Here is a 22,698-nt window from a genome sequence, read left to right as displayed (position 1 = left end):
GAGGCCAAATGGCCAAAATACTGGGAAATATTAGAAAAAGATGGAGACAATTGGAAATTGCAGAGTTTGGAGAAAATGAAGGATAAAGTGCGAGACTGGTTACATTACGCTCAGATTAAAGAAGTCTTTAAAAATGACAAAAAGTTAGGGTTCCAGGTGGAGAAATCGAAGTTAGAAACAGAATTGTTAGAACCAAAGACTAAGGTACTATCTAGAATGTATAACTTGCTGTTAAAATGGAATACACAAGACGAAATGGTTAAATCGGCTATGATAAAGTGGGCACAGGACATTGGGCATAACATTATGTTTGAGGACTGGGAAAGGTTGTGGACCACTGGGCTGAACTTCACCGCATGTAATGCTCTGAAGGAAAATGTAATGAAAATGATATATAGATGGTACATGACCCCAGTTAAACTTGCCAAAATATACCATTCGTCTGATAATAAATGTTGGAAATGTAAAGAAAATGAAGGAACATTCTTTCACCTCTGGTGGACATGCCCTAAGGTGAAGGCCTTCTGGGAAATGATATATAATGAGCTGAAAAAGGTATTTAAGTATACCTTCACTAAGAAACCAGAGGCCTTCCTTCTGGGTATTGTCGGCCAGAAGGTGCTAAAGAAGGACCGAACATTTTTTATGTATGCAACAACGGCAGCAAGGATACTCATCGCTAAAAACTGGAAAACTCAAGATCTACCCACACTGGAAGAGTGGCAGATGCAGCTGATGGACTATATGCAACTGGCCGAGATGACTGGCAGAATCCGAGACCTGGGAGAAGAGAGGATTGAGGAAGACTGGAAGAAATTTAAGACGTATTTACAAAAACATTGCAATTTGGTTGAATGTTAAGAAGGATGCTAGATTATAAAAAATTGGCCACCACTAAATTAGATTTGAATTTGATGATAAGTGAGATTAAAGAAAACATAAATTTTTTGGAGAATTGCTAGATTATATTTAAATGAGTGGATATAAGATCGTAAACAAGTTGATAATTTGCTTGGAAAAACCTTTTTACGATGTAAATGGGAGCGGGAGACATGAGGGAGACCAAAGAAGTGATGAAACCACGTCATGATATAAGTAAGGTTGTTTATTATTTGTGCATTTGTATTCAAAAATTTTAATAAATATTTATATAAAAAAACAAAAACACTCCAGATGTATCTTTACAGTCAAATGAATTAGAAACTATCCAAAGTAAAAGAATGGAATCTATATCCATTGAGGATTGTCAAAATGCACATTTGTGTTCTAGCAATACTGCAACTCCTTTACAGTTTAATTCGACTGAGGAGCAGCAAATCCCACATTCATTAGGTAAGACAGGTATAGTTAACCTGTGGCTGTCTCGATGTGGCTGAACTACAACTCCCAACTTCCCATTGGCTGTACTGAGTGGGGTTGATGGGAATTGTAGTTCAGCAATATCTAAATAAGAAGAGGTTAACCAATCCTCAGGTAAGCAGTTAATAAAACTGCAGAAATGAATGTTGTGGTTGAATTGAGTCAGATTTCCACTATCACTTTGAGCTTGCTCAGACATACCTTGGCCTCCAAAAGAATATCTGAGGCATAGTTGGGAAAGGACTAAAAGCAGGGGCAGCATGTCCCATTTCATTGAGGCAAAATGGGAAGGTGTTGCTCCCACCACAGCTTCATTTACCTGGGTCATGCAGTGGCACCCATGAAGTGGAGATGATGGTGGTGGGTTCTGGCAACTTCTCACAAAATCCTGCAGACTCCATGAGATCTCATGAGATCTTGGTGGAAGCCGCCGCCACCACGTCCCTGCCAAGGCAGGGCAGCCATGAGGACATTTTCTCTTGGGCTTCCACCTCCTGGGGTGGCTGCCTCAGCTTGCCTCAGGGGTGGGCTAGCCCTGACTCAAAGCTCCTACAGTCCTTCCTTTCTTCCTTCACTAGTTTAAGATTCTAAGTTAATGAAATGTCCCACATATATTTGAAAGTGGAATCTCCTTGACCTTTTACATATAAGCACAGGTATGTTGGGTGGGAGTCTTGTTGATGTTTCCATTTTATCTTAAACTTCCTAAGGATCATTAGCTATAATGGATAAAACAAATCACTCTGCAATACCATTAAGTCTTCTAAAGTTATTTCTCTACATTTGTGGTATGACGTATTTACATTTGTGCCTTGCTTAGATTCATTCTCTTTTAAGTCATTGCTCTTCTCCATTTTCTCCCCAAATTTTATTATCTGTAAGGTACACATGATAAGGCTATATGAACTCATGGTTTACACACACACACACACACACACACACACATTTACATATATGGTATATGTTTAGATGCTATCTGATAACAGAAGACTGAAGAAGATGGACTAATGTTATGTAAACTTTAGGAAACATAATTGTTTTAGGTTTACATGGCTGAAGTTCAAAAGGTTGTTAATGTTGACAATGATGTGTGAATATTTTACACCAGTGTCTTTGAAAGCATGTTTTGGCAAGTCGTATTCCTTTAAAAAGTATTGGCCAGCATCTAGCATTTGGTGTAGCAGTGCCCCTCAAAATACCTTATGTAATTATTAATGAGTGTAAAATATGTCTTTAGACTCTTCACATTCTAGTGAAAAGGAGAAACAAGCTTCTTCTAATCAGCTGCTGTGTACCATTAAACCAAGAATAAACAAAAAAAATGCCAAAGGAGAAACTTGTTTGCATTTGGCTGCTAAAAAAGGAGATTTGTCTTTAGTGAAATCTTTAATAGCATCTGGAGCATGTGTAAATCAGAAAGATAATGCAGGTGTGGTATTCTTAATTTATAGTTTAAATGTTTTCTGCTATGCTGTGACCCTAGAATCATCTCTCTCCTCCCCCGCCTCTCTTTCTTTCTTTCTTTCTTTCTTTCTTTCTTTCTTTCTTTCTGTCTCTCTCTCTCTCATCAAATTCTCTTCTTCACTGCCAACAACAACATCCAAATAAGGATGCTTCATGGTTATATAGGATTAATATTATGCTCCATGGAGAAATATATATATATATACTGATATATACATATGGACACGCACACATTGTATTTGAACAGATGTCTAGTACAGTGGTACCTCGGGTTAAGTACTTAATTCGTTCCGGAGGTCCGTACTTAACCTGAAACTGTTCTTAACCTAAAGCACCACTTTAACTAATGGGGCCTCCTGCTGCTGCCGCGCCGCCGGAACACAATTTCTTTTCTCATCCTGAAGCAAAGTTCTTAACATGAAGCACTATTTCTGGGTTAGCGGAGTCTGTAACCTGAAGTGTATGTAACCTGAAGTGTATGTAACCTGAGGTACCACTGTAGATGAATAGGTGTGCAAATATGTAAAGTGGCCTGGATCTAAAGCGCTATTATAGTTGGAAAAAAGAAATTTGGGTGGGACTTTGAATTGCTTTCTATGAACAACAGATCATAATTTGCCTTTAAAACTCCTTTCAAGTTCAAAGTCCTCTTGGGCACCTGGAAAAAGGTGTACAGTTATTTGGATCCAGGCCAATGTAGTAAAATTATTACATATTATTAGATGTGGCAACATGATAATGGGGCTTTTCTTCAGTAGCTCCCCAATTGTGGGGTGCAAATAGCTTTCGAAACCAGGCTCAAACTTCCCACTTCACCCAGGCTTTTGATAATTAAAAAATTAAACTGTCTGTGAGGGTCATTGTTTAGTTTGTTATTATGCTACATATTTTTGTGTTTTTATACATAAACCACCCTGTGATCCTTGAATGATGAATGGTATCTTGATAATAACAACAGCAACATTAGGTAAAGGCTCATGCATCTTACAGACTCATATCTAACTCCGGTTTTACTAGGCTGGACAGCAATTCATGAAGCTTCCAATAAGGGTTTTACTGAGATTATTGAAGAGCTGCTCAAAGCTGGTGCTGATGTGAATTCTAAAAGCCTGGATGGTGTTTTTCCAATTCATGATGCTGTTTCAGGCAACCATTTTGAGGTAATGTAGTGCTAACCAGCCTTTCTCTCGTCCACCGTCTGTTTACCAGACCAAAGTGTGTTTCAAATCCTAATTAAGAAGGACCTATTTGAATTAATAAAGGGTTTGCCAACATGACAACTATAGGCTTCACATGGGCCTGCAGAGGCCTTCATTAGAGCCCACTGTGCCTCCTCCACCTTACTGAAACTTGCCTTGACAGAAGCATTCTGTTGTAGTCCATAGACAAGGTTGTGGTATGCACTTGGTTGCGAAGTTTGTGTGTAGTGCCTACATCACTTTCTCTGGTTTACAAGTACGCCCACAGGCCCCAAAATATTAGCAGCCTCTGATATAGAAAGCACCTTGTTTGAAGGGCTTTTGATGTCTATGGCCTGGGTAGGGATGGGGAAGAAATTAGATTTGCTTGGTATTTTTGCATTTTAATGAGAGCTATCTAATTTGCAAACTGATATAGAAACTGAAACATGATTATCATTTTAAATTCATCGCTTCTCTGAATTTTGTGACACAGTTGCCCAACCAAACAATGTGTACATAAATGCTTATATTAGTGGAAAGTGTGTTTAAAATGCATGTATTAGTGAAAACAATATATAAATTGCATATATTAGTAAACACATCGTATAAATTTTTATCTTGAGGAAACTGCTTGCATAGAATTGGCATATGTATAAGCCAATACTACACTTAAATGTGTTTATCAGGAGAAATATGCACTAACATGCTGACTAGTTTTCATGAAGTTTTTTTTTGGGGGGGGAGGGGAGTATAAATTGCTGCAGAACTGAGTGTGGAGTGTGTACTTTAGTATTCAAAAAATGAGAAAATGGGAGAACTGAAATCGTCAGATTTATCAATCCCTAAGCCTGTCTCTGCACTTTGCCTTTGATAGACAAAACACAGAGTCCAACTTAGGTTTTGCTTCTGGATTCTTTTATTTTCCCAGCGTCTCTTGGAGTTACTCCCTTTGTAGCAGTTTATTGACTATCACAAATCCTTTCCTCTTCTTCTAATTTCCTCATCATTTTTCAGTTAGCAACATATATGCAACAATGTATATTCTTGTTTTAAACTGTTTTTCCCCCTATAATGTTATTGTTTTATTTATTTTTTTTGTAAGCTGTTTTGAGGTTTTATTACCCTGAAGTGGTATATAAATGTTGTAAAATAAAATAAATACAATTTTAAAACGAATTGGAAAAAGGAAGCTGAATGTCTGTTTCTGATCTTAACATTTGGCTAGTCTCTGGACTATTGTAAGAGCAGAAGAACATGAAAAAATAGTAACTAGACCATAGGAGTGAATAATTAAAAAATGTGTTGCAGGCAGCACAGTGTCTACTACTTCATGGTGCAAACCCAAATGAGATGGACGACTGTGGGAACAATGCCCTGGATGAAGCCACCTGTGACAAAATGAAAGAACTCCTTAAATCTTATGGTGCTACTGAGACCAAAGAGGCTCATCACATGACTGATGTGCTTGGTATGTCCCTTCCTTCATATTAACTGCAACCTCCTTTATCCTTTTAAAAAGCATCCAATAGCACAATAAGCTTCCTGAAGTTACTTGTTTTCCAGCACCCTGGTCCTATTGTAATTAATTCTCTATTTTAGTGTGTCTTAATGTCAGCTAGCCAGCTGCACGCGTTGCTGCACTTAGCAGAGAAAACACTCCCGGCAGCCAGCCATAAATTCCTTTCTTTATTTCCTTCTGACAAGATTACATGCAGAATAAACAAAGTGATCCGTCTCTCATGATGCGTTGCTCTGACTGGTTTCTCTTTTCCCTCTCCCTCGAGACCAACACAGCCAACGGCTCAGCCCCTTCCATTTTTCCCTGTGACGTGGATCCCCCTCTCTCTGAAGCACCCCTTCCTCCCCAGACTCACTATCCTCTTCTCTGTCTTCTGAGGAGGACCCAGTACTAAGCAGTGGAGATTGTTCCCTGTATTCTCTAATTCTTTCCTCCCTCGCTGCCTGCAGTTCCCTGACACTTAAGTGGATTTGATTTTCAGAAGAAGGTATCAAATGGCAAATACACATGTGTGTATGTGCACAACCTGATTTCCACCCCACCCCCCGTACTTAGTATATGTGTACTCAAGCTGGTACTATGTTGATTTGGTACATTCATAACTTATTTTGAAACTATAATCATTATTTCTTGATTTAGGCGAAAAAGAGTTACACACTTCTAGGTCTAGAAAAATCCGTAGTAGTTGCAGTAACTGTGAAGAGGATAACATGGTTTCACAGCTCAATTCAGCTAAACAGAGCTGTGACACAGTGAGTATAGATAGTTGAGTAGTTTTGTTTCCATGCGTTAGCATCAAATGTGGCCTGTATGAAGTTGCTGAATCGTGAATTATGTTTGTGTTATGTGAAGTTTCTGTTCACCTTTTGGCCAAAAAGGCAGCTCATAAAACTTATAAACACAAAATCCAAACAATACAATAAGATACAACTTATGCAAGATTTAAATAGTAATATTTCAATAACATACTTAAAAGAAAGGAAATAAAACCCAAATAAATATCCCACTCCATGAAAGCAACCCCTGCCCATGCCAAAAGAGAGCAGGAATAACCTGACTCCTTCTTTCCCCTTTGGCAGCCATTACCCAGTCAAGGAGATGCAGAACAACTCGCCCCTGACTGTTCCGAGCACAGTCTTTTCCTCTGCATCAAGACTTCCTAGGCAGCAGCTTCTTATAAGAGTTCCAGGCAAAACTGATAAAAAAAAAAGCCTTTCTTCACGCACAAGGTGTATTTCACTTACACAAAGGATATTCTGCACCTCATGTTACTGTGTTACACAAGAAAAGTGGAACTTATTCCAAAACCACTCTACTTGTAGTTGTGTTGTTTTTGCCAGCATAAGTATGATAGAATCTATGTATCATTGCACGTCATGAACTCTTCCCCTGGTGCTTGCACTTCTGCTTTTTGCTGATGGTTCTTTGGATCAGACCACATGTTTTACAGACAGGAGCAGCACAAACCTTCAAAACGGTAAATCACTGTACAGCTTTCTCTCTTTGTAAGTTGTGTGCACCTATCCATCCAACACAGCTGGCTCAGGTAAAATACCTGGCTGCTTTCCAAGTTCTCATGTTTTAGTTCAGTTCCAGACTGCCTGTCTTTAATAAAGCAAACAATGATTTGCATTTGACAGCACGAGTCCATCAACGAAGTATTGCAGAATATCGAAGAGAAACAGGATAGACTTTTGCTCTTTGAATTAAGAAGCCAAAGAGATGCAGGTGTGGATAAATTGTATAACCCATGAAAGATTGGCTAAATGTGTGTTTCATTGTTATGTTGGAGTAACAATTTTTTCGTAACTCCAAAGCTGCCTCTTGGATTCATGTTCGTAGATGCTGGAAAGACTCCCATTGTAAAAACTGGTGAACCTACTACATTGAACAGGAGCAAACTTCTGAGGCTTGGGACTCGAACTGGAGCAATTGGGGGCTGCCTCAATATGATCCATCCCAACCCTGTGTTGTCCTGAATTGTCCCAATTCAGTTCAGGATCCAGTGTATAACTCTAATGGAGATACAGGAAGCAAAGGGCATGGTCCCTAAAGACAGTTTTCCTTAAGAAGAGGTGCCACCATTGGCTGCTGCCTCATTGGCACAGGGTGGCAGTTCCTGCCTGATTGAGGTCCATCTACCTTCCTCATTTAATATTTAGGAGGAATTTAAAAATATTCCTGTTCACTCAGATGTTTAATGACTGAAAGCTACTGAAGGATGCTGTGCCTGCCGTCCTTGAAATTGTTAGCTGTGAAGGTACAGTCGAACGGAATCCATTCTGGAAGTCTGTTTGACTTTTAAAACATTCAGAAACCAAAGTGTGGCTTCTGATTGGCTGTAGGAAGCTCCTGCAGCCAATCAGAAGCCGTGGAAGCCCCATCGGACGTTCGGGTTCCAAAGAACGTTCACAAAACGTCCGAATACCAAGGCATTTGGGATCCAAGGTACGACTGTATTGGATTGTTAACATTTTTTAAAAAATTGTTTCATTTTGCTAGTTTATTAGTTACTGTCCTCAGCTCCTTTGGGTGTAAGGATGGAATAGAAATAAATTAATATTCTCTGTGATATTGGCATGGATTTTGTATTGCATACAAAATTGTATAGCGTTGTAAAGCAATTTGTAGAATGAAATTTGCTTTAAAAAGCTCAAGAGTAGACAATACTAGCTGATTTCTCTGTCACATCGTTTTAACTGTCACATTTTTATTGCCTCTGTTGCAAATTATCAAAAGGAGGCATGTCAGTTTAGTCTATTAACTTATTAAATCTGTAAATGTTGAACAGATCTATATATCCAAGATCTATCTCAGATACAGAACATTTTGAATGCTGTACTTGCCAAACAGAAATCAGAAAGGGATGATCTTGCTAAGAAATACAGGTAGGCAGAAGAAAAACTGTAGGTTTTTCTTTTCTTTTCTTTACAAAATAGAGCATGGAATTATTATTTTTTACTTTGAAATCAAGCAAAATTATAGTATGCTACCAACATTCTCAGACCCTTCATCAGTTTTAAACCTTGTATACTTCCCATTAAGTTAAATCAATCCTGGTTCTACAAAAAATAGTAAAGATCTGGTGCTGCTTTGGCATCTGTTTTTAGCTGTTGTGAGAATTATGCTTTTATTTATTTGTATTGTTTTAAATAAAAATATGACTAAAATATTTCAAAATAGGATTCTGCCTTTTAAAAAATGTTTGCTACCTTCATTTAGGGTAGTTTAAAAAGGCTTTTGTTATTCATTATTAGGGAAGCTTGAGAAATTTGTTCTTTGCAGATTTTGATACAAACTGACCTGATCCAATTGAATGAATCTGAACTCTGTTACTCTTTTTTTTATTTTGCACATCTCTGAATATTGTGGTGCAGTTCTCAGCTTTGAAAACAAAAAGGAGAAGCATGCAAAATGTGTATACTTTAGGATAGAATACATTTTGGCATATATATTTGTGAGAAAGTATGTTTTGGAATACACATTTTAATGCAGATTCTTTTTTAAAAAAATCTGCTTTTTTAAAAAAATATGCATTTTTAAAAAATCTACATATTAATGCAGAAAGAGATGTGATGGGCTTACGAATGAACACATATGAGACTAACCTGGAATGGAAATAGATGGATCTGATCATTATGCTTAGAGGCATGCCATATTCTTGAATGGAATGGGTGGTTCATTTTAAACAATATGTATTTTTCATGGAAGTTCAATTGACTGTTCAATTGTTTTAAATTTTGATTTCAGAGCTTCTGCAGAATCTTTTAAACAGGGAGCCCTAAGGGAACAGATAGCAAAGCTTGTTTCCAGACAAAAGAGTCTTTTGCTCATGGCACAGAAGCAGAAAGAACTAGGCCAGAAAATACAAAATTATAAGAATGCAAAAAAGGAGGCGTCACATTCAGCAAAATGTGTCCCAGGCACACATGGCTCTTGTGAACGCAACAACACAGAAGATGATCCATTTGGGAGAACAGCACCCTCCTCTGATATAGCTATAGGCCTTGAAAACAGTTGGGACACAGACAATATTTATTTAGATCAAGAATCCAGCCAGTATCCAAACAGGTCTCTGAATATGTCAGGAGGGAATGGAAAAGAGAAAAAGCAAAAAGGAGTTGGTCCCAAAAAAACGGCGTCTGAAAACAAACCCAAGGAATATAACACTGAGGAATTAACAAAGGTAACACATTTGAAGTATGTTAGATCATACTATAAACCATACTATAGATCAGACAACATTGCCTTCAGAACATGTAGTTTGCCTTATTCAACAGACACACATAGAATATACTGATCATACATCAGTGGCACTACAGAGAAGCAAATTCCCAAGAATGTGTACACTAAATAGTTCAGCTGCTAAAAGTACTGTTATCAATAATAATATTATTATTATTCAGCAAACCACTGAAAGTCAACATGTTTTCTTTAATGTGTCTTCGCAGCAATGCTCAAATGTAAGTGAGGATTTGCAGATGCAACCAGAATTAGAATCTACACACAGCTATCTCGCTACTCATCAGAAAAACATCCCAAAAAATAGACACTCGCTTAATGCTAATTTAGAGCCTGCAGGGATATTTTCTCATGCGCTATCACAAAGCAGAATCAGCCCAAGTTCTTCTCAATGTTCTAACAGTCAGAATTCTGAAAAACAATTAAACTTCAAAGCAAGCAGAAGGAAGAAAAATCAGCTATTAGATCTGCTTGAACTGGGAAAGATTAAGTCCGGAGATGATGTTCTAGAATTCACAATACAGGTAGATTGTTCAGTTGCAAAGCAATGTCAGTATCAATGCAAAATGTATTTAAAAAATGCAGAGTAATGAATTATTAGCAAAAGCTAATTGATCATTAGAAGCAACAAATAATCCTGTGGCACGTTAAAGCTAACAAATTTATTATGGCATAAGCTTTCATATAGGAAGTGTTATATGACATTGCAGGTATACAAATATGGTTGGGGGGTGAATTGTGAAATCAGGAGGAAATTATGCCTAAATAACGTAATGATTTTGCCTGCTCCATTACTGCATTGTTCAGGCAACATATATGTTCGAATATGATCAGGACCTGGTTCAAATTCTAACATTAAAAATAAGTATTCAGAGTTTATTTTCTGGCTTCTCTTCCCCTCCACCCTGATTCAGCTGGGTGCTAAGAGTGCTCTTTTGCCCTGTATTATCAAAAATAAGCAGGAACACAAATAAAGGCTGGCCTATGCCATTTGATTGTGCTGTGTCCTAGCTTAGTGTCAGAAGAGGGTGTGGGGCAATAATACACAGATACAACTATGTCCCAACATGCAACATGCAAAGAAAGGCAGTGCTGTAGTGCCTGTATTTTCTGTATCCTCTGGCCTTCCCTTGCAGCACTATGATGGCAGCAGATGTACAGCAAACTGCAGTTTTTCCAGTCAGCTGCTTAGCTGGGGACAATTTCTGCTTATTACAGCAAGCAAGTGGACGAGGGGGAAATTGCGAGGATGGTATGATAGAATTAGCAGGCAGCTACTACTGACAAAATAGTTGGAGCACATCATGGTGATCTTCAGCCTAGACAATTACATAGTCTAAGAGGTGCTAGTGGTTCAAAGTGTAGGGGATTATAATTCTTAATTGTTTTGTGTTCCTTGTTTTTGTTTTTAATTTAGGATTCCAAGCATAAAGCCAGCCTTTTGGGAAATGGTAAAGTCAAAGCTGGCAACAACACAGTTTACCAAAATCTAGTTCAATGGATTAAAGCACTACTAGGAAGTGACATTTCTGTAAGCTGGAAATACGTATACAACAAGGTAGGCTCATTGTTTTTTTTTAATAGGTGACAAAAAATTTAATATTAGTGTGAAGTTTGTTGCATGAAAGTGAGCAGTGTAGTGGTAGTTTGTCTGAGCACAGGCAGGCAGGCAATGTCAGGAGCGAGTCAGCAATAAATCACATAGTGTAAATGAAGTTAACTCTTTATTAGAAGAAGCAGGATCTGTTCAGGTGGGCCAGGCCTAATGAGCACAGCAACTGGTTGTTTATTAATATCATCATTATCATATTCTGTACAATTCATTCATTATTATTTTAAGGAAAACTGTCATCAACTAAAAAGTGTATTTTTAAAAAAATAAGCAAGAAAAAGAAGGGGGGAAAGCCACAAAGCATTATAGTCCTGTGTAGTCTTCTGCATTTGACTTTGGCTTTTTGTTTTTCCATACTTGACTTTCAGGAAATGTACAAAGTAGATATATTACTTTGACACGGGCTCAATATTTCTTAATGCATTTTTTAAAATGAAGTAAATAACATCTTCAGTGACATATATTTACCTTTATACAGGTCACATACTGTGGAACTCTGTTATCAAAAATTATTGCTGAAGTTCATATTTCTAAGGAACCAGAGTTAACAGTGCAACAAAATAAGCTATTTGGTATGTGCTGACTAAAATGTGAATTCCATTTAGATGAAAATGCCCCCCAAAAGGACAGGGTTTATAAATCCTCAGACTTCTACTGCACACTTTTTCTATCTTTAATCACAAATTATGGACATAACAGCATTTTTTAGTAGTGCCGTGCATGTGCCTCAGAAATGCTAACAAGACAAGTTTTCTCTGTTGGAAATGTTATGGTTTGCTGCGATTCTCTCCTGAGCAAAGCTAGTGAGTTAACCTACATGGGTTGGAGAACCCATAAGTGCTAAGAGTTAATGGCTTAATTAAACTTGTCTTTGCTCGAAATTTTGTGAATTTAATCCAGTATTTGTGTGGCTGAGGGAAACAGCATTCTGCATAAGTACTGTCCTCTAGTTGTTTTGGGGAATAAGAAATATTGGCTTCAGTCAAAACTGTTCATGTACACACAAGGAAGACACTATTGCAGATTAAAATATCTATTACCAACTTGTGCTTAGAGGTATATCAATATTGGGTAAGGGAATATTCTGATACAAATTAGTAACTATTTATGAACTCCAAGTTATAACTTCTATTTTTAAACAATAATATGAAAGAAATCTTTTAAAATGATGTCCAGGTGATACATGATCCCAGTATTGATAAGCAAAATGAATAAATGGTGCTGCTCTATTTTCTAGAAATGTCAAAAATAGTGAGGGGATTTCTGCCATATGGAGTGAACCTCACACCCAGCAATTTCTGGGAGGAAAGATGGTATTATTGGACAGATATATTTTTCTTGGATTGCATATTCCCCATGACTTCTTGACATACACAAGAACAAAGCCACCCCTTGCCTAATGCACCAATTAGGAACAAATTGTCAGGCCTGGCCCTAAGTTTTTTAATAGGCTAAACACAAGTCCAACACAAGCAGGTGTTGATATGATAAGCCTGTGGTAGATGTGAAGGGCTGAGAGCTTGATAACAGATGAGACAAGCAAGAACCAAGGACCAGAGGCAGGAAGATGTAATTGTAGACAGGATTAAGGTCACATCCTGCCCAGAGAATATGATTAAATGGTTAATGAATGCCAAGGATAACCAAAATACCGGATCAGTCAGGGAACAGAAGCATATCCATAATAAAGCAACAAGTTGCTCAGACTGAGAAGTTGGCTTGGCTTGGCTTTGAAGAAAAGGTTTATAGGGTCTGGTATGTTTCCATTATCTTTTGAGGAGGTCAGCTGACCAGGCTGTACAATCACCTGATAGCATCCAGACTAGCACTGTCACCTAGGATACCCTTGACTCACAGAACCTGGCCCTCCCCTGAGGAACTAGAATGCTGGTGGTATTGGAATGATGGAATGTATTGGAGGCTCTGGTTCAAGACATCCCTTGGCCGGCATGTTACACAGATAATTTTGATCTTTTTCAACCAGGGAGAAACTCTACAAGATGTAATCACAGCCGAGGTGCTGAGTACTGCTGTTTTAGTCATAAGGCTGCTTCCTCTCAGAATGCAGAGAATATAAGGCAGGAAACTGCACCCTTTCCTCAGGAAGAAATGGAAATCTCTCTGTCCCCTGAAACAGAAGCTGAGGAAATAATGACAGCAGTCAGTGAAACAAGTAAGTGAAATAAGACCACATGCAATCCTGTTTTGTCACAAGTTTGTCACAAGTAAAATTTTGGTGGTAGGACTATTGCAAACTCTTGGTCTTGGCACAAAAAATATGATTAGTTTGCTGTTGAATTGTACCCTTTTTCTTTCTGCAAAGCGTGCATTTTCTGTTTACTGCTTCAGAGCCTGTGCTATTAGACTATGGTTGTGTTTAAATATTCTGTGGTTTTTCCTAATTCAGTGTAGTCTAACTGTGAAAGACACTTTACAAAGCCCCGCCTTCTACATTTATCTGATTTGCTGTATAATATAACACATATATGTAGGACGTTGTATATCTTATGAATCCACATAAATATTGGATAATTGGGAATGAACAGCAAAGCCAAAATAGAACATTTAATTATCTAAACATATGGTTGCAACCTGCATCCTCTTAGAGATACTGAACATATACTACACATCTGCAGTGAATCTTCCAAAATAAAGCTTATTGCTCTTTAAATAACCCATACTAAGGATATGCATTTATTGATGGAGTGTTAAATGCTTTTGATACCGAAAGACTTAATCAGGATTTAGTTCTTAAAATGGGGAGAGCATCTGGATAGTGACATACAATATCTGTTTTAGCTGAGAATCTTCTTCAGGGCATTATTGTATTTTAAAACATCTGTCTGAGCAGAGTTTTTCGGCCTCCTCATAAGCAGCTTCCCTAAGGGTAACCTACCACGTTGCTTTTTGTACCTAGAGGTGCTCACACTCATGTAAACTGAAGTGTGCAAACATAATATGAGAACTGTATGTTTCAGTTTTCCCAGAGAAGATGCTGTTTTGTAAGAACTGTGGAAACAGATCCAGACAATCCTATTTCTTTACTTAGAAGAGAGAGGTCTTCCATCTTAGAAAACTTGTAACCATTGTGGTGGATGAATGTGTGTTTATTATTTTTTTAAGTGTTGCATGCCGCCCAAATCCTTGACTGGTGGGAGATTCCAGGGGTTTCAGGCACTTATCCAGGGTTTGTATTTCTGTTTGGAAATGAGGCACAATGGAGACAGCGGTGTCTTCATGATATATGGTTTATTTACACATACTGTATATACAACCTGAGCATGCGATGGAGGGGTTCACAGCATCAACACCCCAAAAGAGTCTAATTTCTCCCATAGCTGCAGCCTTGGATTCAAACATAACTCAAACATTGCTCTCAAGCGTTGCCCTGATTTTCTCTCCAGCTTGCTGCTTTACTTCTAAGTTACATCACTGCAAACTCTCAGCTCTCTCCTTTGTCTTTTTCTAACTACTAGGCAATCACCTCAACAGGAAACTAAGCTGGCTTATATTTTAACACTTGCTGGATCCAGGGATTAGAAGGGTCTCTGCACAGTGCACACAGCCTACTTCCCCTCACCCTAAACTCATAACAAAAACCTCTTTAAAATTTGCTATATGACCCAACTTCAGTTGTGTTGGTACTTCAGTGTAGATTTGTATTCCTGTTCACTAGGCTTATATTATTTGTTATTTATTTATTTCTTTTTTAAAATGTATATACCACCGTTCATCAAAAGACCACAGGGAGATTTCCAACATAGAACGTACAACAATAAATTATATATATGAAAACATAACATAATATCCATACAAGAATAATAATTACTGCTTTTTTCTGGGGGTACTCAAGGGTGCACAGTACTCCCCCCCCATCCCCAGAAGAAAGGGCACTGGTTAAAAGTGCCGCTCTTACTGTAACAACTTCATGGTGAGTACCAGCCTAGAGGAAAAGCACTGATAACAATATATAGTAATAAATAATACATAATGGTACACAGTGCTTTTTTGGTTAAAAAAAATGAGGTGCCAGTACTTAAATTGATAAAAGTGTCATGGGTGCCCACACAAAATGGCTGCCATGGGCAGCAAAAAAAGAGGTGCCAGGACTCCATGCCAATGAGTACTGTCACAGAAATCAGAGGTGAAACTAGGTTTTGTTTCACCAGGATAAAAGACCTAGTTTGGCACACCCACTCACGTGCATTTGCACACACGCACACACACAGGCTGGAAGCCTCCAATTACTTCACATTTTCAGGACTGAATCCTGGAGTGCAGATATGTTCTGCTATGTTCTGATGTGCCACAGCTCAAATGAAACAAATCATTTTTTTTGGTATCTTGGTTTGAATACTTTGTCCTTTTAATTTAGAGAAAAAAATGTTTTGGAGAATTAATAGTTAAATTGATTTTGGGGGGTAGGAAAACAAAATGCAAATGTAAAAAAAAGTTTTCCTTACAGTTTAAAATATTCTGTGCCTTTGGTTTTTTGTTGATGGATGTGCAGGTGTAAACAATACATGAAATCAACGATTATGTCGTGGTATGGCTTTATTGCTAAATAAAGAGGTATGGAGTCAATCTGATCTGAAAATCATACTTGGATTCTCTTACGTGGAAGCTCTTTCACTGTCCTTAAATGTGCAGAAAATAATTGATTTTTTTTAAGAGAGGAGGAGGAGGAACATATCACTCTACACATGTGCTATGACACACTTTCCTAAATAAGTGCTGTACAAGTCCTATTGTCATGAAAACGGCAAAGTAAAAAATTGCAGTCCCCCCCCCCCAGCCAAAATGTTGCGAGCTAGCACTGGTTGCCTTAAATATCTCACCACTTAAGAAACTGGGGGTTTAAAGCATTCCTTATACTTCATGCTAGATATTTTAATTTAGTGCATTTCATCTTTCTAACAGAAGTTCCCTACCACCTTGATTCCTCAACAACACCCAGGAGATTTCTACAGTTCAACAGCAGAGTGCTAATAAAGGATGAAGAATTTATGCCAGGTCATATAATGGATCAGTACTGGAACTTCTATGTCCATTGTGAGGGTTTTGGATTTTAAACGAAAAAGTCGTTTTCCTTCTCTATCTAGTAAAATTTAATGAGCTTGGGGAAGAGGATTGCATTGTGTTTTTTGAATTTTATTATTGCACCAAATCTTTGTTAGCATCACGATTAAAATACAAAGGGAACCTTGTTGTGTCCCAACAGATGTAAACTGTTTGAGAGCTTTTAGTAGAAGACCAGGTGGGGGAAAAAGATTATGGGTATAGATAAGGTTGCGAACGGCTGTGTGGTTACAGTTGCTATGCACTTTGACCTTGATATGCCTCATGGAAAGCAAAAGTCTGATGTGGATGAGATGGCTGAAATAAAAAAAATGGTCAGGATGGCACCTGTTGTTATTACTGAAGCACAGACTGACAGAAAATTTAAAGCATTTCAGGTGAAACAGGTGTTGAGTTGTGGCCTGAGCTCCAGCCTCTGGGTCACCAATGAAAGTTTAGTCTGGTTATCTTAGGCAAGGTTGAATCAAATTGTCAGCATCTGCCAATTTTGATATGTCAGCCGTAATTAAAGAACAGGTAACAAATGATTATCTCTAAAGAGTCCTACACTGTTGTTTTTCAATGGAAGACTCTTTCAGACTCAGAATCTAATTCTAAGAAAGCAAACCTTACAATACGGGCCTGAAAATTGTGCTCACCTCTGTTTATACACACCCACACAGCCAATAAAGGATATTTGGTTTCAATTCCTTTTGTGGCTAATGTTTGCTGTTAGTGAAAGTTTTTGTAATGCAACCTGAAATCTCATTTTCCCTCAAACTTCCATTTGTAGCAGGATGAAGCTGTCTTATTTACATTTCCTATCATGGGGCCATATTTAGCTCTTTTATAAGGGGACAAATCTTAAACAGCTTTCAATGGAGCTCCACAACTAAGTTACAACATTTTGAACCTCCATTTGAATCCCATCTGTGTGAACACACCATACAGTGAAGATTCATAGAGCTTTCTTTTTCTTTTTCTTTTAATTTAAAGGAAGTAATTCCTTTGGGGATTTTTCACATTGAGCTGGTCCCAGTGTAAAGCTATTCATGGTATTGTGCGGTCTCTCTCCCCTTCCAGCTCTTACAGAAAGTTGCTAGGATAAGCTGTGATTAGTGTTGGTGACACGTAACATAGCCATGGTTAAGGCCTGTTGGAGAATTAGTATGAGAGCAGGGGAGGCTTTAGAGAAGAAAGTGTTTCACAACCTCCTCCCAATATCCTAGTCACCCTAAAGTGATTGCAGTCTTTGCACTGGCCCAGTGAGATATAAAAAAACCCACACTTATTGGATTACATAAAATATCAGTATTTTATGAAATACAGTATTTTGAAATACACAGAGGTGAAGGCTTAATTATCAGTGTCATTCAGAAATATCCACGGGCATTCAAATACAAGGCGAAAATACTTTTTAATCATTTTGATTATAATCTCTTTGAGCTTTTAAACCCGGGAGCTACTTTATACTGTGCAGTACCTTCTGGGGGAGGGATGGTGTTTGTCTTACATGTGAATTATTTCCTACTCTTTGCTAGGGTATCTGTAGCAGATACAGCTGCCATAGCCAGAGTTGAAAATGTTTTGGGGCTCTTTCATGTCAGATTAAACAACATTTTAAAGATGCAAAATGAGATTCCTTGTTAACTCGTTTTGCTGAATTGCTATCAGCCACATATGGAAGAGTTTCTCTACTGATTATCTGATTGGCATATAAGCTGATGTACGGAAGTGACTGTTGACTGGCTTAGGCAAAAAAGATATTGGAGATAATAGAGAACAAAGTCTGTGGTAAGGAAAGTTAACAAAGTCAACACTTTGTTAGAAAGAACATCTAAGGTTTCAGATGTCCAAAACTGTCATGTAACAAAAAAGTAAACTAGTTTGATGAGTAAGGTACTTAAAACAATGCTATTTTAGTTGAATCTTATTTTTTGGGCCATTCAGCTCCTGTTGCGCTTTAATTACACTGTACTCTTTTTGTTATAACAAACATATTGCATTACTGGTTGAAAGAGAGCAGTGATTCATATTTATCTTTTGTTGCAGGAGAATATTGTACTGCCTATGAAATGTACAAAAGATTTATCTGAATATTAGATTTACTTCACTGTTCACTCAATTTGTTGTTTATGTTGTTTTCTTTGATGTAAGGCACCCAATAAATTAGGAACATGCCAACTGCAAGGCCTTGTTGCTGCATTTTGGATTAGCTTTGTTCCTACAGGAGAACATAAAATCAAGATTTGACATGACGAGTATGAAGTAAAAGCTTTGGCTCGTAAGTTGGCTTTTCAGTACTAAAAAAGACAGACACCATTTGTTAAATATTGTTTCTTCTGTATTTGATTTACTAAAGTTTAAAATGTAATTACGTTACCTTCTCTTTTCTTTTTGAAAGGAAAAGGGGAAACTTTATTGTATAAATTTAGTAGATCAGCACAAGATTTTATGGTATGAGTGGCTGCTGTTCTGGTGGGGGATAAAATTCAGATTCAGAATATAGGAGACATGTGACTGTGTCTTAGTATGTAGAGTAGCACCATGGTCCAGGATTTGTTGTTACAACTCTGACAGTGTTGATTAGTGAGACTGTTTTTCAACAGTGTCACTGTAACCACAAAATCCACTAAGTTCTAGATTTCCTTTATTGGAGGAAAAAGCTAATTGACTTAATGTCTTTGTGATTTCTATTTTTATTGTGTAAGCTGCTTTGTGACACCCTAGTGCAAAAATGCAATAAATAATAAATACTGAAAAAGCATTTTTGTAATCAGTTTATTATCGCTGGTCATTCAGAACACATTGTTCTCTCTTTCTTGATCACCTGGTACTCTGTTACCTGTAACTGATACACTGGAAACAAATAAAACTAGGCCAGTATCTAATACTTCCTTAAAACCAAAGTGCCTGTTTGGGCATACTATTCTACTGTACTACATTGACTATTAAAAATTATTCATGAAATATATGAACGTATAAAGTGCCCATTGGGTGGGCAAGCTTTTTCTGTTGAGGGCCACATTTTTCAGGGGAAATCTGTTGGGGGCCACAGCCAGTGGTAGGAAGGGCCAAAACCAAAAGTGAACAGGGCCACTTCTCTCTTTTTCTGCCATCTACTTTTTCTCTCTGACACCCCCCTTTCTCCATGTCCAGTCAGGCTCTCCAGGCCAGGGACAGATCACCTTTGCAAGAGATTTGAACTTACAGATGACTTTTTTAAATTATGCCAAGATCTAAATAATGCTTGTCACTGGTCTATCCAGTCCTGTACCTGTCTATCCTTTAACTAGCTCTCCAAGGGTGGTGCTCACATTACTGTCTTGGAGCACAGTGAGATTGTTTTTTCTTTCTTTTCTGGTGCATTTCACATCTCTCTGCCTCCAGCTGTTCATATCAGCATGGCTTCATTGGTGACAATTTCATTTCTGTTTGTGTACACACCAGGGGGTGTTTATGGGCAGAGATGTCTTTACCTCATGCAAAGGTGTTCGTTCACACCTTGGCTGGAGGCAAATTAGAAGCTGCTTAAGAACTGCAGCCATGGTGAAGCTAGTTTGACAAACAACTCATCAAACAGTATTATTTTATCGAAAAGTACAGGATATATACGGTAAGCATTTTTTACAATGTCATGTGAACACATTCAAAACCCAGCACTGGAAATGCAAAAGTGCACAGTGTGAACACAGCTTAGATCTCAGAGAAGAGATGAAGAGAAGAGATGAGCCAGCCATACTACTTAAATCCCTTGTTAGCTAGAGACACCAGGGCCTGATTTTCTCCTGGACATGATATTGGTGGAAGTGGGGAGTCTGACTTCAATTATACAAATGCAGCCTGAATTTAAGACCAGATCTTACATACCAGTATTTCTGCATCCAAAAAAATCTCATGTTGAAGCCTGTGAGAAGCTCTCTTTTATGAGCTTCAGTGGATTTTGGATTAGCTGGGGGTTGGTCCACTGCACCCTCAAGCTTCTACCCATTTACTGAAGGGGGGGAAATACAGAAAGGGCGAGATTCAATGACATTACACTGCATGTGCATCCTGCCTCCTAGCAAAGTGGCATTTATAGGATTATCTAATTTTAGCCTCACAGCAACCGTGAAGACATATACACATTTAACTGTGGGGGTAAGCGCCATTGAGTGCCGTGGGAACAGGAAGCTGCCTTATACTGAGTCAGACTTATTAAACTAGCTCAATATTGTCCACACTGACTGGCGGCAGCTCACCCCAGCCAGATGGGCAGGGTATCAATAATAAATTATTATGATTATTATTCTCCCAGCCTTACCTGGAGATGCCAGGGATTGGACCTGGGGCCTTTGGCATACAAAGCAGATGCTTTTATCACTGAGCTATGGAGTTTCAAAGTGATGCTGATGCTGCCAACTTCTGAGTTGACAGACAACATCCTGCCATCCCAGGGGTCAGCAAACTTTCAGCAGGGGGCTGGTCCACTGACCCTCAGACCTTGTGGGCCCCCCCCCAAATTATATTTTGAAAAAAAATATGAATGGATTCCTATGCCCCACAAACAACCCAGAGATGCATTTTAAACAAAAGCACACATTCTACTCATGTAAAAACACCAGGCAGGCCCCACAAATAACCCAGAGATGCATTTTAAATAAAAGGACACATTCTACTCATGTAAAAGCACGCTGATTCCCAGACCGTCTGTGGGCCGGATTTAGAAGGCGATTGGGCCGGATCTGGCCCCCGGGCCTTAGTTTGCCTACCCATGACATATGCTGTTACATCCACTACATCTTGGGTAAGGGAAAAAGCACTTCTGCTCATGAGAGGCTTAAATGCCCAACAGAGATGATGGGTAACCATTCAAGGATTTATTTTATTTTTCACGTGTTTCACTGCTCTCCCAGCTGCATAAAAAGACCATTAAATTGTTTTTTTAAATAAATATTATAATGTAGACATATCCCTATCAGACATAGTAAACCACATTTTATCACTCCCCTTCAGCAATTAAAAACCTCAGCACAAGCCCAATCAAAACAAATTATCGGTTGCTGCCAGTCTAGACAATATGCGTGATTGAGGCTGCATGCCATCAAAAGCTTTCCGAAATAATAAAAAAGGAACATTGTACTTGCTACCAAGCGCTTACAAAGTATCAGCTCTGGGGGCGGAAGGTCTCCCAGGAAGAAAAGACGGAGCGATAACACGCCTCCTTATCATTTGTATGGGTATGTGGACAAATCCCAAGTTCCACTTTTCGTGACGAACAACATTTGCCTATGAAGTACGACGTCCTCTGGGAGGAACAGATTAAAAAGTCCAGCTTTGTGTGTGCGCGCGCACACGGAGGGCAAGGGAATACTGGAAACTTTCCAAATTTGCAACTAGTGGAATTGGAAACGAGCAAGCTGATTAAAACACTCAAATAATTACTGCGCGCTCCCCCCGCCCCCGGCCACAGAGCAAAAGTTGGAGGAGCGAAAGGGGATTAACTGACTGAGGCGACATAGCCAGCCCTCGGGATCTGCCAGCGCCTGGGTTGCATTTCCTCGCCCTCCTTCCGCGCGCGGCCCCTTGGAGTCTCCCAAAGTCGCCTAACCGAAACCTCAGCAGCCTTAGCGCTCTGCTTTCCCAATGGGTCCGGAGCAGCCCCGAAAGAGCGCCGGATAGCAGCGCAGGATGGCTGTTCCGCGCCCACCAGAGGAGGCGCGGCGCTCTTCCCCGCCCTTTCCAAACACATAAACAACAAGGCTGGTTGGGATGGGAACGAGCTCGATATGGAGATTCGTTCCCAACCTCGGTCTCTGCCTATCTAGGTCGCCTAGACAGCAAACAGAAAACCCGTTCCTGGAGGGGAAGCAGAAGCTTTAGGGGTTCGATGCCACCCAGGCTGTGGGTTGGACTGAATGACCCTCGGGGTCCCTTCCAGGCCAGCTCTAAACTTCTGTGATTATAACACTGCAGGAGGAAGAGGAAGACTGGCTTTAATATATATATATAAAGAGAACTGTGCTCATCCTTGCGACACGTTTCCTTTCTTTCGACATTTCCCTTTCGAGTTGGACTGGAACAGCCTGCCGCCTCCGGGCCAGCCAGGGAAGGCCCAGAGGGCTCCTCCCGTATTTCCCGTCCCGTATTTCCCCCGTTACAGAAACAGGGGAGGGCAAAGGTTCGCGACAAAGTTCTCGTGTGCGCTCGCGGGACGCCATAAGGGCTCCGTCCGAGCTCGGTAAGGAGCCTTCGGCTGGGAAACCGTGAGGAGCCCGCTGGGT

At 39.1% G+C, this 22,698-nt stretch overlaps 1 protein-coding gene and 2 long non-coding RNA genes across 3 annotated transcripts in view; 2 read left to right on the top strand and 1 right to left on the bottom strand.

Moving 5' to 3' along the window:
- Positions 1-22,698, top strand: part of LOC309352665 — a 76,396-nt gene that overhangs the window by 32,239 nt on the left and 21,459 nt on the right. The gene's annotated exons all lie outside the window — the stretch shown is intronic.
- Positions 1,185-17,142, top strand: ANKRD31 (ankyrin repeat domain 31). The gene is made up of 13 exons (XM_081881194.1): positions 1,185-1,332; positions 2,597-2,788; positions 3,841-3,983; positions 5,313-5,472; positions 6,163-6,275; positions 7,164-7,251; positions 8,315-8,411; positions 9,274-9,709; positions 9,975-10,289; positions 11,183-11,323; positions 11,856-11,949; positions 13,362-13,550; positions 16,298-17,142. Exons 1-13 carry the CDS (start codon positions 1,221-1,223, stop codon positions 16,447-16,449), a joined length of 2,232 nt encoding a protein of 743 aa, XP_081737320.1. The 5' UTR covers positions 1,185-1,220; the 3' UTR covers positions 16,450-17,142.
- Positions 19,203-22,649, bottom strand: LOC309352657. The gene is made up of 2 exons (XR_014161398.1): positions 21,576-22,649; positions 19,203-20,097 (listed from the first exon to the last, which is right to left on the bottom strand). It is a non-coding gene; the product is annotated as an uncharacterized lncRNA (long non-coding RNA).

The sequence above is a fragment of the Podarcis erhardii genome (assembly GCF_964252035.2).
Source record: "Podarcis erhardii genome assembly, chromosome: 11".
Lineage (NCBI taxonomy): Eukaryota > Metazoa > Chordata > Lepidosauria > Squamata > Lacertidae > Podarcis > Podarcis erhardii.
The sequence above is the reverse complement of the archived record's forward strand: the minus strand, read 5'-3'. Positions and strand labels throughout refer to the sequence as shown.

What these genes read in the sequence shown, in the direction of transcription:
- ANKRD31 (XM_081881194.1), top strand. Translation starts at nt 1,221, where the DNA reads ATGGAATCTATATCCATTGAGGATTGTCAAAATGCACATTTGTGTTCT. An exon ending in AAGAAGCCAAAGAGATGCAG is followed by an intron (nt 7,252 to 8,314) that starts GTGTGGATAAAT and finishes AATGTTGAACAG; the next exon opens with ATCTATATATCCAAGATCTA. An exon ending in GACAGCAGTCAGTGAAACAA is followed by an intron (nt 13,551 to 16,297) that starts GTAAGTGAAATA and finishes TCTTTCTAACAG; the next exon opens with AAGTTCCCTACCACCTTGAT.